This window comes from Apodemus sylvaticus, chromosome 4, assembly GCF_947179515.1.
Source record: "Apodemus sylvaticus chromosome 4, mApoSyl1.1, whole genome shotgun sequence".
NCBI classification, from domain to species: domain Eukaryota; kingdom Metazoa; phylum Chordata; class Mammalia; order Rodentia; family Muridae; genus Apodemus; species Apodemus sylvaticus.
In genome coordinates this window covers 83,633,333-83,651,212 of record NC_067475.1, presented here as the reverse complement: position 1 = coordinate 83,651,212, position 17,880 = coordinate 83,633,333, and the positions used below count along the sequence as shown (strand labels likewise).

At 45.1% G+C, this 17,880-nt stretch overlaps 1 protein-coding gene and 1 long non-coding RNA gene across 3 annotated transcripts in view; both read right to left on the bottom strand.

Moving 5' to 3' along the window:
* Tmem131l (transmembrane 131 like) overlaps positions 1-17,880 on the bottom strand; it is a 152,954-nt gene that overhangs the window by 69,029 nt on the left and 66,045 nt on the right. For both annotated transcript variants that reach the window (XM_052180286.1, XM_052180285.1), the window contains exon 4: positions 6,514-6,582. In XM_052180286.1, the coding sequence (XP_052036246.1) occupies positions 6,514-6,582 (69 nt within the window). The remainder of the gene's footprint in view (positions 1-6,513; positions 6,583-17,880) is intronic.
* LOC127683218 (uncharacterized) lies at positions 808-2,379 on the bottom strand. Its single transcript, XR_007977505.1, has 3 exons — positions 2,189-2,379; positions 1,773-1,824; positions 808-1,460 (listed from the first exon to the last, which is right to left on the bottom strand). It is a non-coding gene; the product is annotated as an uncharacterized LOC127683218 (long non-coding RNA).

Genomic DNA, 17,880 nt, shown 5'->3' with positions numbered 1-17,880 from the left:
TGTTGTAAGAATTCAGCATACCTGCATTATTAAGTGCTTTCACATTTCTTTTTGTTTATAAAGCAAACATACTCTGCATGTACTAATGTAATTTAGGTAAGAAATTGTATTCACCATTTAAAGCTTCCCAGAGCCTATCAAGGAAACACGCAAGCCAGGCCCACTCTCCTAAGCTGAAGAAATGAATGCACAAAAGATGATCAGTGCAATTAAATGGGGGCAGACGTAGCCAAGGAGTATTAAGGGGAATCTTTCCCTTTATCACATGACCAATCAATGTATGGAGATGGCGGCTATAGGCGAAAGAATGATATGAAGGAAGCAAACCCTGAAGTTCCGAGCCTTGGAAAAGATGGCCCCTGGGAGCAGGGAAATCCCCTCTTCCTCCATGGCCTATTGTAATGTACTCAACACTGGGGCAAGCACACTTTCACACTGCACTTTTTGGCAAACAGGTTTTTTTTTGTGTGATAGTTCAAGAGGGAGAAAGGAAAGGACAGAACTTTCACGGAGCTCAGTACCGTGGGAGAGCATCAGGAGGTTGATGCTTGCAGCCTAGCAAGAGGACTGTGGAGCGCAGGAAAGGCCTCCAGGCCACATCTGCAATGGTCATTTCCTTCCGCTCCTACGTCCCGCACTGACTTCATCTGCTCCACCAGGCTGCATGGAGCCTGCAAGAACCGCACTGCAGCATTCTTCCAGATCCCCAAAGCTACGGTTCTGGTTAGTGTGGCCCCAAACCGACCTACATTCCAATTTAAACAAAATCCTCGGGGGTGTTGTGCTCATATTTCTTAGAGTCTTATTCTAATTTTTCTAATAATGAAGATGTGCTGTTTATTCTAGCAGGACCGTGAGACTGAGGACAGGACTCCCTACACACAGTGGCAAGTCCAGGGCCAGCCTGGGCTACCTGCCTCACACAGGGAAAAATCTTATCTGACTAAGAATGATATGCATGTTGTTTCTCTCAGGTGGAACACCATGAAACTGCCACTCAATGCTGGACATTCTGTCCCAGTTCTATGGTGACTTTTCTAAGCACTTACTTTAATGAAAGATTTTAATATATCTGACATATATTTTAGATCATGAATATTCTAGAACCTCCACTTATAAACAAAACACATTTGCGTGATTCAAACCTTGGTCCTTTTGATGTCTAGAATTTACTTTTGTCATTTATGTGTATGGGTATGCACCTGAGTGGATGCATGCCACATGTATGTCATTTATGTGTATGGGTATGCATCTGAGTGGATGCATGCCACATGTGTGTGTCATTTATGTGTATGGGTAAGCATCTGAGTGGATGCATGCCACATGTGTGTGTCATTTATGTGTATGGGTAAGCATCTGAGTGGATGCATGCCACATGTGTGTGTCATTTATGTGTATGGGTATGCATCTGAGTGGATGCATGCCACATGTGTGTGTCATTTATGTGTATGGGTATGCATCTGAGTGGATGCATGCCACATGTATGTGGCATTTATGTGTATGGGTAAGCATCTGAGTGGATGCATGCCACATGTGTGTGGCATTTATGTGTATGGGTATATATCTGAGTGGATGCATGCCACATGTGTGTGTCATTTATGTGTATGGGTAAGCACCTGAGTGGATGCATGCCACATGTGTGTGTCATTTATGTGTATGGGTATACAGCTGAGTGGATGCATGCCACATGTGTGTGTCATTTATGTGTATGGGTATGCACCTGAGTGGATGCATGCCACATGTGTGTGTCATTTATGTGTATGGGTATGCACCTGAGTGGATGCATGCCACATGTGTGTGTCATTTATGTGTATGGGTAAGCATCTGAGTGGATGCATGCCACATGTATGTGTCATTTATGTGTATGGGTATACATCTGAGTGGATGCATGCTACATGTGTGTGTCATTTATGTATATGGGTAAGCATCTGAGTGGATGCATGCCACATGTGTGTGTCATTTATGTGTATGGGTAAGCATCTGAGTGGATGCATGCCACATGTGTGTGTCATTTATGTGTATGGGTATGCATCTGAGTGGATGCATGCCACATGTGTGTGTCATTTATGTGTATGGGTAAGCATCTGAGTGGATGCATGCCACATGTGTGTGTCATTTATGTATATGGGTAAGCATCTGAGTGGATGCATGCCACATGTGTGTGTCATTTATGTGTATGGGTATGCACCTGAGTGGATGCATGCCACATGTGTGTGTCATTTATGTGTATGGGTAAGCATCTGAGTGGATGCATGCCACATGTGTGTGTCATTTATGTGTATGGGTATACATCTGAGTGGATGCATGCCACATATGTGTGTCATTTATGTGTATGGGTAAGCATCTGAGTGGATGCATGCCACATGTGTGTGTCATTTATGTGTATGGGTAAGCATTTGAGTGGATGCATGCTACATGTGTGTGTCATTTATGTGTATGGGTATGCATCTGAGTGGATGCATGCCACATGTATGTGTCATTTATGTGTATGGGTATGCATCTGAGTGGATGCATGCCACATGTGTGTGTCATTTATGTGTATGGGTAAGCATCTGAGTGGATGCATGCCACATGTGTGTGTCATTTATGTGTATGGGTAAGCATCTGAGTGGATGCATGCCACATGTGTGTGTCATTTATGTGTATGGGTAAGCATCTGAGTGGATGCATGCCACATGTGTGTGTCATTTATGTGTATGGGTATGCACCTGAGCGGATGCATGTCACATGTGTGTGGCATTTATGTGTATGGGTAAGCATCTGAGTGGATGCATGCCACATGTGTGTGGCATTTATGTGTATGGGTAAGCATCTGAGTGGATGCATGCCACATGTGTGTGGACTAGGGGAGGATCCACAGAGTTCAGATGAGGCTGTGATCTCTTGGAGCTGAAGTTAGGTGGTTGTGAGATGGCCCAGTGTGTGCTAGAACTAAACTCAGGTCCCCAGAAAAGCAGCAAACTCTCTTAAATGCTGAACTACCACTCTAGCCCCCAAATTTAATTAAATAATTAAATTTAAATTAATTAAATACTTCAATTAAAATGAAATCATTTACTGCCAGGCATGGTGGCGCATACCTTTGATCCCAACACTTGGGAGGCAGAGGCAGGCGGATTTCTGAGTTCAAGGCCAGCCTGCTCTACAGAGTGAGTTCCAGGACAGTCAGGGCTACACAGAGAAACCCTGTCTTGAAAAACCAAAACAACAAAACTAACCAACCAACCAACCAACCAACAACAACAACCACCACAACAACAACCCCTACTATAAACATAAATAAGGGTCACCTTATAAACCCAGCCAGAGAACTGGGCTCATGTCTACCTCTCTTGCCATAAATGAATACAGATTTCAGTGTCCTTAGGTCAAAGGTACCAACCAATCAACTGAGCTATTTAAACTTGCCCCTAATACTTTACATACTATTCACAAGTGTTCTGGTTTCCAAGAACACGGAGAACAGGACTCTCTCCTCACAGTGGCACTAAGGAGAGATGGCAGCACCCTCCACAGCAGGGTGTCTGCGTCTGCAGCCACCGGATCCCAGGAGACACACAAGCTCCTTGCCACTGGCTATTTTTATTCTACTTTTCAATATTCTATTTTTACATGTGTTAAAAGGGTATGAATTTCCCTCAGTAGTGACAACTGGAAGGTAATCTATTAATTTAATATGACCAAAGAATAATGAAAATTTATGAATGATTAGCACTTCCAGCCTTGGAACTGGCAGAACTTTAACCCTCAGGGAGCAGAAGGAAGAGAAGGAGCGACAAGGTGGAAACGGAAACTAGGAGAAAGTCTACTGTGGCCTGAGGCTGATACCAGAAGAGTGAGGGGAAGCTGGACCAGGCAAGGAGGGAATCAGGAGTGTGATGGCTGCTGTGCCACTGTAGTAGCAAACAGGAGCCAGCGGTAGGTAGAGGGAAGCATCAGTGACTTCTTTCTTAAACGTGCTGTAAATGAAACTAAATGACAGTCACTACCACGAAAATTAGCATGGTGAATGACTGAGTGGCAGCTTCGTCCGTCCACCCGAGACGTGACCCTGGGCAAATTGCACCGCTCCTCGGCAGCAAGTGCGTCCTGTACTCAAGCACAAAGGCATGTACAGATGGAGACACGTCCTCAGATAACGGCTACGTTAGCCCTGCAGAGCTCATCAGAAACTCATGACGCTGCTGCTGCTGCTGCTGCTGCTGCTGCTGCTGCTGCACGTCTACAATGGCAGCACTACAGAGGCATGGCTAAGAAGTTTGCCACAGCCTGAGGCCAGCCTGCCTGGAGGCCCAGTGAGAGAGACCCTGTCTCAAAGAAAAACAAATGACAAAGTAACACAACAACCCAAATGACACAAAACACCTTAACATACTGAAAAACTACAAAGTATGTCATAACTTAACTGAATCTTCTGAAGGTATTTCAAGTCTAAAAACCAGTAACCCTTCCAAACCAAAGTCATTACAATCCATTCAATGTTTTTAGATAACCGAACCAGTAATTAATGCATATGGCTAATTAGGACAGATACAGCACATATACATACACACACTCACAGATCACAGAGTTTTAAAAATTCTCCAATTTATGTATATGAGTGTTTGCCTTAAGTACGTGTGTGTCATGCTTGGCGGGTGCCTGACCAGAAGAGACTGTCTGGAGCTGGCACTACAGACAGTTGTGAGGTGTCATTTGAGTGCTGGAAACTGAGCCCTCATCCTCTAAGTAGCAGACGCTCTTGACCCCAAGCCCTCTTTCCAGCTCCCAAATCTTGGCATTTTATGTTCTGAAAGAGAAAATGACAGCCAGGATCCTATATGCCGAGTCCTACTCTGGCTATATTCACCATGATCCATGTCATTATTCCTATCAATCTAAACAGTCTCTAAAATTCTAAAATAACTCTGCAGGCATACACACAATTTCCTTAAAAAAAAGGGGGGGGGGGTGCTGGAGAGGTGACTCGGTGGTTAAGGGCACCGACTGCTCTTCCAAAGGTCCTGAGTTCAAATCCCAGCAACCACATGGTGGCTCACAACCATCCATGAGATCTGACGCCCTCTTCTGGTGTGTCTGAGGACAGCTACAGGGTACTTACATATAATAAATAAATAAATAAATCCTTAAAAAAAAAAACCACTTTGTGTAAACTATTCTCTCAGATTTTTAAGTCAGTGAGATTATAAATCATTTAACTTACATTATCAGCTGAATGATTATAAATTCAACTTTTAACAATTTCTTAATTTTTTTAAGTAATTCAATACAAAATACTCTTGAGCATGGTAAGACAAGCTTTTAGTCTCAGGAGACAGAGAGCTCTGGAACTTTCAAGGCGGCTAGAACTATAGTGCAAGACTTTGTTAATAATTACTTCAGTAATTAGTTCAGACACCTAGAAACTTGTAAAGTTAGCAAACTATCTTAACAATTTTATCTCTTCCTCCCCTTCGAAAAACCTCCTTTAAAAAGCTCAGTAAGACAGTTCATTCCTTGTCGCTCTAACTTTCAGAAAGGCAGACAATGACAATGACAGAAAGTGACAAGAATGGCAGGTGAAAGCTCAAATCACTGCAGACCCCACTGGCCCTAGAGTCATCCATCACCTCGTACCCTCACTCAGCTGCACCTGAACAGGCTGTGCGCCCAAGCACAGCTTTGAGCGGCCTTTTCAATGCCTACCACCAGGCTTCATGTTTTTAACTGTGTCCCAGCCCCTCCTCTTCCTCGTGGGATCCCAAAGCCTGTGTCTCCTCCTTTCATGATTTAGCACTGTGACTCTCCTTACAGCATATCTCACCTTCTCTGCCAAATGTCCACCACTAACCCAGGAATGGGAAACAAGGGCATCTGGCCTAAAAGGATTTGGAGATCATCTGTCTTCAATTTTTCTATTATAAAATAATCAAACTTGTTCCAAAAAACCCAAGACTTGCCACTGACTTCTTGCTGACATCTAGCTATTATCAAATAGTATAAAGCGTACCATGAAGTGACTGGATGGGCTGGTGGCACGGCTTGGCAGTAAAGCACACGCCTGGCATGGACCCTAACTGCAAACCTCTGCAATGTAAACATCAAAAAAACCGAAAGGGCTTCAAATAACTTTTATACCCTCCCTTTCATGAAACTATTCCTTTAACAAGTCTCGGGATTGATATCCTTTCACATTATTATATGCTTAAAATATAATGCTGTGTATATATCATCATGTGGAAGACACACTTGAGGACAGGGTTGGAGAGAGGGCGCCATGCTATCAGTTTGTTGCTCTTGTAGAGGACTGGGGCTTAGTTCTCAGCACCCATATCGAACAGTTCGCAGATGCCAGTAACTCCAGCTCCAGGGATGCAATGCCCTCTTCTGGCTCTGTCAGCATCTGCAGTCATGTGGACATAACTACAACCCCTAACACACACATATATAATTAAAAATCGAAACTTTAAAAAGATATGCTGAAGATAAATACAAATAAGATGGATTTAGTTATAATAAAAAAAAAATACTTACTGTACTCCAAAATCTAGAACTGACGGCTGAAAATGTAAGCCTTTTCCAATAAACAGTTTATCTGGGAAGCTAAAAGACAAAAAAAGAGAGACATTAATTGCTCAGTTTTACATTTGGATTTTGCAATCATATACTCAGGGCAATGACTAAATTCATGCTATATAATTTTACTCCTTCACAGATAAATTTGAACTAGAGTTCTAAAAATTCACAACGGTCCAGCTTACAGTTAATATGACACTTATCAAATGGACCGCTCTTGCCAGCATGACGTCGACACAAAGGAAGCCCCACTTAATGACTTAGGCTCCTTTCCGCATGAAGTGAGGCCTGTCTTCACACATCCCAAGCCAAGAAAAACATACCCGTAAAGCAGGCTTAAGGAAGGCCTGGCCCCTAAGTTCTTCAGGCCGACAGTTGCAGGGAATGGCCAGTGTGGCGCAGGCTGCTGAAGGTAGGCATAACTTCCAACCAGGTCTGGATTTTATTCATTTAGTTTTGTTTCTTTCTGAGGTGAAGGCTCACTCTGTAGCCCAGGCTAGGCACTCACTATGTACCTCAGGCTGGTCTCAAACTCATGGACCTCTCTCGCCTCAGCTCCTGAGGCCTGGGTTTTCAGAGAGGAACCTTCATTCATGGTGTAAGAATCATATAGTCTCAATGGCAGGTCACATCCTCAGCACCTCTGGGTGCTCGCTGCGATCTCGCTTCCCTTTGTAAGTCACAGGGCTGAGAGACAGCTCGGAAGTTAGGGGCGCTCGCTGCTCCTGCAGAGGACCCAGGCAGGTTCAGTTCCCAGCACCTAGAGTGACTCAACCATCCGTAGCCCCAGTGCCAGGGAATGTGACTTCTTAGGGCACCAGCTACACACACGCTACACATAAATGCAATCAAACAAGTAAAACACTAATACACATAAAACCAAATAAACTGTTTTAAAAAGTCAAGAGTCATAGATAAATTCAGAAGAAAAACAAATCAAACACATGAAAATGAAAAATATAATAAAGCTGTAACAAGATATATAAACATTTAGATGGATTAATTAGATAGACAGGCAGACAGAGGTATGACTATTACACAGCACAGAGATGCTTACTGGAAGAAACTCCTTACGCGAGCATGCTTTATTTAGAGACTCAGAATAATTCTCCATAACAGAAGCTTACCATTTCCCCCTCTCCCCCCAAGCTCTCAGGAAGCTGGTCCCACTCTTGTCATCTGGGCTTTAAGTCAGCCAGCTAGAAAGTAATATGACCTTTAAAAGACCTTTCTCTGAGGTTTGATGTTTCCTGAAAGCAGTCTATGGAAGGGTGGGAGAACCAGCCCCAAGGCCCTCACCCACACACAGCAGCATCTTTTCAAACTCCCTTCCTCTAAACATCTGGTCCCAGCTACCTGAGTCTCCATCCTATCTCCAACACCAGCTGTGTTCAAAACCAAAGTGGCCCTTTGGTTTCTTGTCAGCTTTCCACCCAACAGAGACTGGACTCCTTCAGACTCCAGAGCCCAGCACTAATGCCTTGACTTGCTTGTAGAGAAGACCACTAGCTGCCTCCAGAACAGAAGAGACAACCTCAGAGGTGCACCATGGGCACCCGCTCTACACCAAGCCAGTCAGAGCTTAGCATTCCAGGGCGACCCCAAGCAATCTTAGAGAGGCCACAGAAGTGTGCTATATTAATTGTAGCAGGATTTTCCCTGTCCAGTTAATTTAGTTATTTATACAACAAGAAGCCTGTGTTGGACAGGGAAAGAGGAGGCGGAGCGAAGAGTTACAGAGATGAGATGGAGGAGACAGAGAGAAGGAAGCAAGATGGAGGGCGACAAACAGGATGATTCAGATTCTGTGTGGTTTTAATAGCCACAGATAGATGCAATATCATTTAGGGATAGAATAATTGAGATAACTTGTCTAATCTAAGTAGCGGCTTGTACCATTATCAATTGGCCCTGAATTTATTGTGTAGGCGTCCTGTGAATTGAGAATTTATTGATATATAAATCTAATTAATTATAAGCTTCTAGAGTTTTGTTTTTACCAGGTTGCTGGGTATTGGGGTCACTGACCTGGGGGTGGGTGGTCGTTGCATGGGGCTGGCGTGGCAGCCAACCTCCAAGGGAACTTAGGGAGTCCCGGGCCAGAGAGACCGCTGAGTTGAAAACACCCGGCATAGTGCAGGATATTGATAGTATTTTTATTCCTTCCCGCAAAAAATTAATAACAAGGAACAGCTAAGAGCAGCTCCTTCCCGTCCAGTACCAGAGTCACGAGCTGAACATCGGGTTTTACACATATTTTCCGAGTGGACAGACGAAGCCTGGAGGATTTCCTCAACTTACAAAGTCACAAAGCACAAAGAGGCAAATCTCTAACTCAGACCTGTGGCCGCTGGAAAGGAGAACACTATCTGGGAACCAGCTATAGCCTGTTGGATGTCAGCCTGAGCTGAGGGCTGACAAGCCTGCTTCCACACCCATGGCCACCGGTTTCCCTGTCGGAGCAGGTCAGTAGCTTAATTTGTTAGTGCCTGCCTTGTTGTCTAAAAAAGAAAATGCAGGGGCAGCAGTACTTAGCTTACAGTTGTTGTGGAGATAAAGTGAGAGGACACGGCCTTTGCTTCATGCCTGCTCATGATTTATGTAATGACCATAGGATCATGTTACAAAGAGGATGACATTCATCTAATAAAAAAGGAAGGAGACGAACGGAGAGGCCACTGGGCTCAGTGCCCATGCTGGCCTCTAAGGGATCCCAAGGCAGGGACAGTGGCTGTCTATGAATAGAACAAATGAAGCGCAGACTGGACTATCTCCCACAGAACAGATTTTCAAATTCCACAATCAGAAACTTCATGTGCTCAACAAAAATCAGGCATCTGGGGATCAATTTAAAGTAACAGCAGAAACATCCCAAATTTCTTTAACTTTAAAAAGAAAAACAAGATCCCATCAGTGATTTTCACCCCCCTGAAGTCACAGAAAAGATTCTTTTTTTTCCTTGTTAATAGATTTTATATCATCTGCCTTAAAAATTTGGAAGGCACATCAAGACATATGAAAGCTTAACATTAAGTAAATTAAAATAACAAGTCTGCGCCAGGCGATGGTGGCACACGCCTTTAATCCCACTTAGGAGACAGAGGCAGGTGGATTTCTAAGTTCGAGGCCAGCCTGGTCTACAAAGTGAGTTCCAGGACAGCCAGGGCTACACAGAGAAACCCTGTCTGGAAAAAAAACAACAAAACAAAACAAACAAAAAAACCCACCAGGTCTGAGAGGTAAAAGCCCCTAAGAGACAGTATGGGTCTGGAGTCTTCACACACACATGCTCTCAAAAAGAAGGGCTGAGGATTAACAGTTTAGCTCCCTCCCCAAGGCAAGCCCCCCAAACTACAACTTAAGTCTTAGAAACCAATCCTTCCCAACCTTTCCATTTTAAGACATTCTCTGGCCTGTCTTTATTTAGGTCAAAAGACCTTCGTCATCCTGAGGGGTCCTGCAGGCAGCGTGGAGAAAGCTGTGCTGGACCCTGAACGGCCTTGCCGGATTCCTTACCCAGCCTCTCAGCACCTATGCCTATGCACCCAAGTCTCCACAGAGACCCCACAGCTGAAATCGTGGAAGGACCATAGCGGTAGGGAGTGGCCCCGATACACACCCCTTCCTGCCTGCCTCCCCTTATGCTTTGATTCATGGGGGTCCCCTGTCACACCCTTTATAACAAAACTGAGCAAATGTCTCCCTGGCTTCTGTGACCTTCTCTATTTATCCAATGTACCAAAAACCCTAGAGGGCTGTGGGAACCTTGCCTGCAGCCTGTGCGTCAGACGTGTGTGTGAAACTTGTGTCTGGGCACCTCATGTAGGAAGTAGGCTTGGGCCTGTGGTCTTGGTCTGCAGGATCTGACCAGAGACAGTGTCAGAACTGAGCTAGACTAGAGGACTCCGGCTGGTTCCTGCTGCACTTCTCAGAGTCACAGGGACTTTGTGTTCATTACTGTGGTGCAAAAGGTAAGGAGAAGCGGTGGCTGGCTTCCAACAGTGGGTAAGGAGCTAGTGGCCATAATTTAGTTACATATGGATATCACAAATTATCCTCAGATCATCAACACTAAGAACTTAATACTGTGGTTCAAATGCCAAAGACATTTGCAAACCAACACCTTTAAAGAAATAACCCTGAGAGGCTGTGGTAAATGAGCCACTCTCTCACCCCCACTGTTTCACAGGCCAGCATTACCTTTGCAACTTTCACCCTTAATAACACAGTCCATTACTGGGGAACATCAACCCTCCCCTGGCCTCTCTTACTCTAGGAGAGTTTGAGATGGCACAAAGTAAACGAATGTAGCTCGTAGAAGTCAACTATGTTCTTATGCTAGTTAAATTCATACCCCATATCTGTAAGATACACTTAACCCAGGAGCTGTCCTGCACTTCTGGACAGGAATAGCGCTGGAAAGCACGGGTGGTGATGCCCCAGGGGACATGGGCTTCTGTCTATGCACCCTGTTTCTCATGCTCTTGTCCTTACTGGATGATGGAGGCTGAAAATGAATCAGAGCCGTGTGCAGCTAACATGTGCAGCTAACAGCATGCTTTTCTTCTGATCTACAACCTTACACCTTACTTTAAGTCCCTATTTTGAAAATGCCTGCCTTCTGTAGGAAACAGAACCTTTTCAGCAGTCAGACATAGCTGTAAAGCATCCCACAGTATGTTAAGGTCTATCTCATACTAAACGACCCAAATCAAGCCATCCCACACTTTAAAGGTCTATCTCTGTTTAAATGACCCAAACCAAGGCATCCCACAGTACTTAAGGGTCCATCATCTCTGTTTCAATAACTGAAATTAAGTCATCCTACTTTTTAAGGTCTATCTCAGTCTAAATGGCTCAAAACAAGTCACCTCATACTTTTTAAAGGCCCATCTCTGACTGAATGACACAAATCAAGGCATCCCACACTTTTTTAAAGGTCTATTGCTGTCTAAATGCCCCAAATCAAGGCACCCCATACTTTTTAAAAAAGGCCTATTTCTGTCTAAATGATACAAATTCTTGTCTCGCTTTTTCCTAAATATCAGCCATATTTTTCTCTATACATATAAAATAAATAAAATAAAACAAAATTAAATTAAAAACATGTTTGGAAAGGTGGCTAGCCCAAGAGAAAAGACATTTGATCAGACATGAGCCAGCCTGAATCAGATACAGCTGTATTAGGAGCCCAGGGTTCAGGGCTCAGTTCCCTATTCTACAGAATGTGCTGGATGCAGCTGACATTCTGAGAACTGTATGGATACCTGGAAAAGAGGAATCCTTACTCCTTACTCCTAGAAAAAGGCAGCCTAGGTGCTGACGTCACACGCACCCTTTTAAAACAACAGCCCCGCAACTTAGGCGTGGAAATGAGTTAACTATAACCTGCTGTCTGGTTGTTCAGGTGGCTTGTCACCTGATCAGAGACAATGCTCCTCCTTGCCAACGTGACAACAAGCAAGGCCAGTGAGTGTGGCCCCAGCCCTGGTAGCACTGGGGCAGGTGTTCACCCTAAGAAACATACCTGCTCGGGCCATAAACCCAGGGTGTGTGAGTCTGCTAACAGGTAAACTATGAGGCTCTCCTACTGAAAATGTGCACCTCTTGGAAAAACCAAACCAAACCAAACAAAACCAAACCAAACAAAACAAAACGAAGAAACAGCAAAAACCATGCTGGCATCCTTCCCTCCATGTGTGCCGGGCTGGTATTTTGAGTCCCAGCTCCAGCAAAGGTTTCAGAGAATGGACTGTATGAAATGACCTTGATGAACAGGTGTCACACACAGCTGGACACCACATTCAGAAGCACTGACTGCAAACAAAGCCCTAAACCCTGAGAAAAGTGTGGAAGTGGGAGGGGCGTGCAGGAGGGGGGCCGTTGACAGCAGTGAGTGGCTCACAGGAGAGGCTGTGCTGGGCCACCGGGGCGCTCACCCACACTCCAGGAGATAAAGCCAGGAAGCTTTTCTCCCAGTTTAGCCACTTCCTTGAGATGCAAGCACTGCTTCTGAAGACTTGATCCTTCCAAACAACTGACTGTGGGAGACAACAGTGACCACCCGCGGAAGGAGAGGGGGGATGGCACCTGACTATTCTCCATATTCCTCAATAGTCTGATCCCATCAAAGCCCTTCCAAGCTGCTGCCTTTTAATAAACTTTGCCAAAACCTATAGAGAAAAGAAAAAGTCAGGACAATGACTTCAGCCAGTGAAGGGGGCATGGGCCAGAGAAATGATAGGCGCTCATTCCACAAGGCCTCTGCATCAAAGGGGGGCACATCATTCCGTGAGAAAATAAAGTTCAGGTCTAGACTCTGTTATCCAGAAGACACAACTTCACTACAGTGCTTGAAATCACTAGGGTTTTTTTTTTCCTCCACATTAAAATCGCACAGTGGGGTCTTCTGGCAGAACACAGTTTCTTAGTTTTTTTTACTGTAAAAAGTTTTAGATTTTAAGGTCAAAGCATTAACACACAGAGACAGAATGTCAAAGAATAAAGGGTTCTGAGAGCGAAACCTGGGTCTGTGGGACACAAGCTCAGTAATTTAAAAAAAAAAAAAGCTTGGGGTTTGAAGGCAGCCCCAGTGTGTCGGTGGCCAGGCCTTCCTAAGGCCATAACAAGTGTCCTCCACTAAAGTGTCTCCAAAATTGCTGACGAAAGTCCTCACCTCTGTAACTCCCAGAGAGAATTCCTCTTTCACTCGCCAGCTACTCTTTCAGGATGGATCCTGGGATTTTCAACTTTACCCTCTCTGTTTTCTCCTACACACACACATAAGGAGAGACCTCTGCCCTAGTCACCTAAGCCCTCTGACCTTCCCTGCTTCTCCAAACCTTCTTCCCTCTCATAGTCTACATGTTAACGAACAATGACAGCAGCCATGCGTTCAGCCCTTCTGAGGTGCGAGATGCTGGCCCAGAACTTTACCACACGTAACTGCTCAAAGGCTGTGGGCAAACGTGTCATCTGCTACGGTGAGGATCACCAAGCCCCCAAATGTCCATCTGTTAAAGTCTTCATCTAGAGTGATGCTTCTGAGAGGTGGTGGAATCTTTGTGTAAAGCTTATGAGGAGGTTTTTAGGCCCTGAGACTATGTCCTTGAAGGCAGTCATCTGTGGGTCATAACCATGAAGAGCACAGTTTGTTCTACATGTGTTCCCCACAACCAACATCCAGCGCCTCCACCAGAGACACACAGTGATGATGCCACCTGGAGACTGGCAGGACCCACTACAGTCCCTAGCCAACAGAACCAAAAAGTGTGGATTACCTCAAATATTTTTCTACAGTAACGGGAAGTTACCTAGCACACATTCCAATTTCATACATGAGAAAATGGAGGGCTTCAAACTCTTGCCAAAGCCCTCCCTCTCCTCCTCCAGGGCAGAGAATGGATGTGAGTGCATGAGAATCCCTGGCTCCACAGCCTGCCCCTCCTCCTCCTCCTCCTCCTCCTCCTCCTGCTAAGGGCATCAATGATCCACAAGCCTGGACTCACGGGCTGAGCTACCTTAATCTCCCTGCTGGCCGCCATCTCTGGAGCAGCCCTTCCTGGGTTTCTAGGGAACTCTAGCTGCATTCTGTCCTCAGCTGCACAGTCTCCCCTCAAGCTCTTCTCTCTCTGAGCCTCTGAGCATGACTGAATGAGGCTCTTCCTCTCGGAGGTCTTGTCTTTTACAGTCTATTGTAATGCTAAGCATGAGGAAGCCCTGGGACTGCTCTGTCCCTGTAGCCCCTGGGCCCAGGGCAGGGGTAATTGTAATTAAAGATGCTGAGCAGTGGTGGAGCATGTCTTTAATCCTAGCACTTGGGAAGCAGAGGCAGGCGGATTTCTGAGTTCAAGGCCAGCCTGGTCTACAGAGGGAGTTCCAGGACAGCCAGGGCTACACAGGGAAACCCTGTCTCAAAAAACAAAAACAAACAAAGATGCCACTAGCTGGGCAGAAGAGACATAGGTAGGGTTGAGAGGTCCACAAGGAGGGAGAAGAGGAACTGCCTGAGAGAAGAACACGCAGGAAGGAGAAGGGCCGCCATGGGCTAAGAGCCAAGAGAACATGGCCCAGAGAGCCTCGCTGGGTTAAGAGCGGCCCAGAAGGAACATACTAAATAGTGGGGTAGCGAAAGCAGACTCTAACAGCATGCACGGTAGGTGCTGCCCAGCTACGATGCTAAGGGCATTTAAAAATATGGAGGCTGGGTTTGTCTTTCATTCGGGAACATAAATAAATGGTCTATGTCAGGGAAGAGGACCCAGGATGGAATTTTTAATATTTTTCCTACACTCCTCTCAGATCTCTTACTCTGGTTAAGGGTTTCTGCCCACCTAGTAGCTCTATCTACCATCTATTAAGACTGTTGATTTATGGCAAAAACATTTGTTACTTAGTGCCTATTCAGTACCTTCCTGACAACATTTGTAAATTTTCCACTCTACAGCTTCTGAACCCTTCCCTGGGCTCCTACCAGGTTTTTTTTTTTTTTTTTTTTTTAAAGATTTATTTATTTGTTATATAAGTACACTGTAGCTATCTTCAGACACACCAGAAGAGGGCGTCAGATCCCATTACAGATGGTTGTGAGCCGCCATGTGGTTGCTGGGAATTGAACTCAGGACCTCTGGAAGAGCAGTTGGTGCTCTAAACCACTGAGCCATCTCTCTAGCCCCGGCTCCTACCAGTTTTACCTGGTAGGTCCCCTTGCAGCTAGAATACTGTCACATGACCAGGATGTAACCAGACTGACTAGCCCGACCGAGGCAGGGCATCAGGCACTGAAGCAACAAAGAGGAGGGAGAGAGGGAGGGGGGAAACGACAGCAGTAGTGCAGCTGTGTCCATGGCTCAGGCAGCAATGTCCCCAGCAGGTTCTTCTGGGCGTCACTCTAGCTGCCAAGTCCGCTCCAGCGTGTGCTCCCCAGGCCTGTTCTTAATTCTTCCTAGAGATCCTATCAGCTCCCACCTCTTTTCAATACACTCCCTTTTTGCTTCTATTTTTGTTGTTTAGCGGACTCTTCCCAGGCCTGTGTGTGTCTGCGGCCCAGACTCTCCCAAGAAGCTCCTGGCTGGACAGTCCATCTGCACCTCTTGGAGGGGCAGCTCCCAGAGCCTCCAGGTGGAGCCCAATATGGCAGTGAACCAGTGTGTGTGAGTCTCACCCTGCTAAGTGGCTGGCTCATGTGCCCTGGGGAAGCCATCTGGGCAACCCCACCCCCAGAGCCTTCCTTAATTCCACAAGCAAGTGGTTCTGAGGGTCTCTAGGGATTTCATGCTTTCACACCAAAGAAGTCTCCTGTCTCCGTTCCTGCCATCAGGCCTGCAGTTTCAAAAAGCACTGTATTTCCAATTCAACAAACTTCACAATTCGCCACCATATTCACACTTAGTCACAGCACATCCTGCGCGCTCTACAGAACTCCAGCAGCCACAAGGGCTGTAAACACCTGTCAAATGACAGGGCAGCAATTACTGCATGTTTCCCTGGGTCCTGCTCCAACTCTCTCCCCTCTTCAGTCAGGCACTACGACTCCTTTGTGGTTTAAAGACTGACATCTTTCCCAGACTCTAGAGGTAAATCATACTATCATGTTAAAATAATTTGAATATGATTTTATAATGTGCAAAAAACAAAATCCATGTTGTCTTTTCTTCCAGTTCTGAGACAGCAAAGTAGTATTTAGTATTAGGAGTCTACAGCAGTAATCTTACAGCAAAGGAGACAATGCAGAAATTCAGAAAACAAACAAAAATGGGGAGACTAATGTAGCAGAATTTTCCCCAATTAATTTAAATATTAATACAGCAAGAGCCTGCGATTGGACAAGGGAGAAGGGAGAGTTTCAGAGACAGAGGAGAAGGAAGGAAGATGGAAGAAGAGAAAGACGATCCAGATTCCAAGTGGCTTTAAATAGCCACAGGTAGCTATGAATATAAGGGATGAATAATTACAGGACAGTTTGTCTTATCTAGGTGGGCAGCTTGTATCAGTATCAACTGGCTCTAAGTTCATTGTGTGGGCGTTTTGTGGGGTGAGAATTTACTGATATAAATCTGACTTACAAATTACAAACCTCTAGAGTTTTGATTTAACCAGGTTACTGGGATTTGGGACCGCAGACCACGGGGGTGGATGTCTGGGAATGTGAATGAAATCTATAGCAAGAGAACCACTGCAAGGGTCACTGCATGGGGTTAGCCGTGGAGGCGGCAAGACCGAGACTGCCAGGGCAGAGATGGGGGTAGCGTGGGATAGATTTATTTATTATGTTCTGCAACAGACTAAGAATAGGGATTTTCTTCCACGAGTAGAGACAAGCAATGCGCCCATGAAATGAGAGTGGCCACACCCAGCTCCCAGTGTCCTTAGAGAGAGTATTTACAGTCCTTGAAGGGGAGTGCATGGTTTAACTAAGTCCTCCAAAGACCATGGATTAAAGGCATAGTCTTCAGCCTGTGGCTCTACTGAGAACTGGCAGATCTCTAAAAGGGCAAATAATAGGATTTAGGACACTGAAGGCATGGTCCTGAAGGAGATATGGGGACCCCCAGCTCCTCCTTTTCCTCTCTCTAGAGCTTTCTGCCCCCTTCCCCCACCCCATCAAAGGAAGAATGGCCAGAGGTGGATTCTGTAACTCTGTCACCACCTGTGCGGACTTCCCACATGCTCCAAACTAGAGACGGGGCCACCCTGGAATGAACCTTCAAAACAGTAAGTTTAAAATTGCACAAGTTTAAGTAATAAACCCTCTCTCCTATAGGCTGATTACTGTGGGTATTTATCATAGTGATCAAAGGCCAACTATGAGCCTGCCTCTTTAAAATATTATCTAAAAGCTCTTGAATCAAATTGATAGTTGGACTTATTTTTATAATAATACAGGAATTGCAAGCTCTTAGAACTCACTTCTTCTACCTATCTGCATTATGCTCTGTTACCCAACATGAGAAAATATCAAAATACTGTTTAGACAAATAGACACAATGTTAGCAACATTGCAAGAGAAATCTAGTGTACTTTTCTATGCTTTTAACTGCTGTTTGAAGATGGACCTCAAGATCCATTTGGCCACAGTGAATGAAGTGGCCTCATGGCTTTCCAGCAATGATGAGAATCTCTCATACAATCCAAACCTGTGGCTCAGTGCCCAACTCTGCTGGAGCCTATTCTTACTCTATAAATATTTGCACAATATGGTGCCGTTCAAAAAGTTCAACTCCTTTCTGTGGTGATATATATATATATATATATCACCTTCTAAAAGTAATGTTTTAAAAAGTAATGATGTCGTGTAGCTTTGCATGTGGCTAGAGTACATAAGCC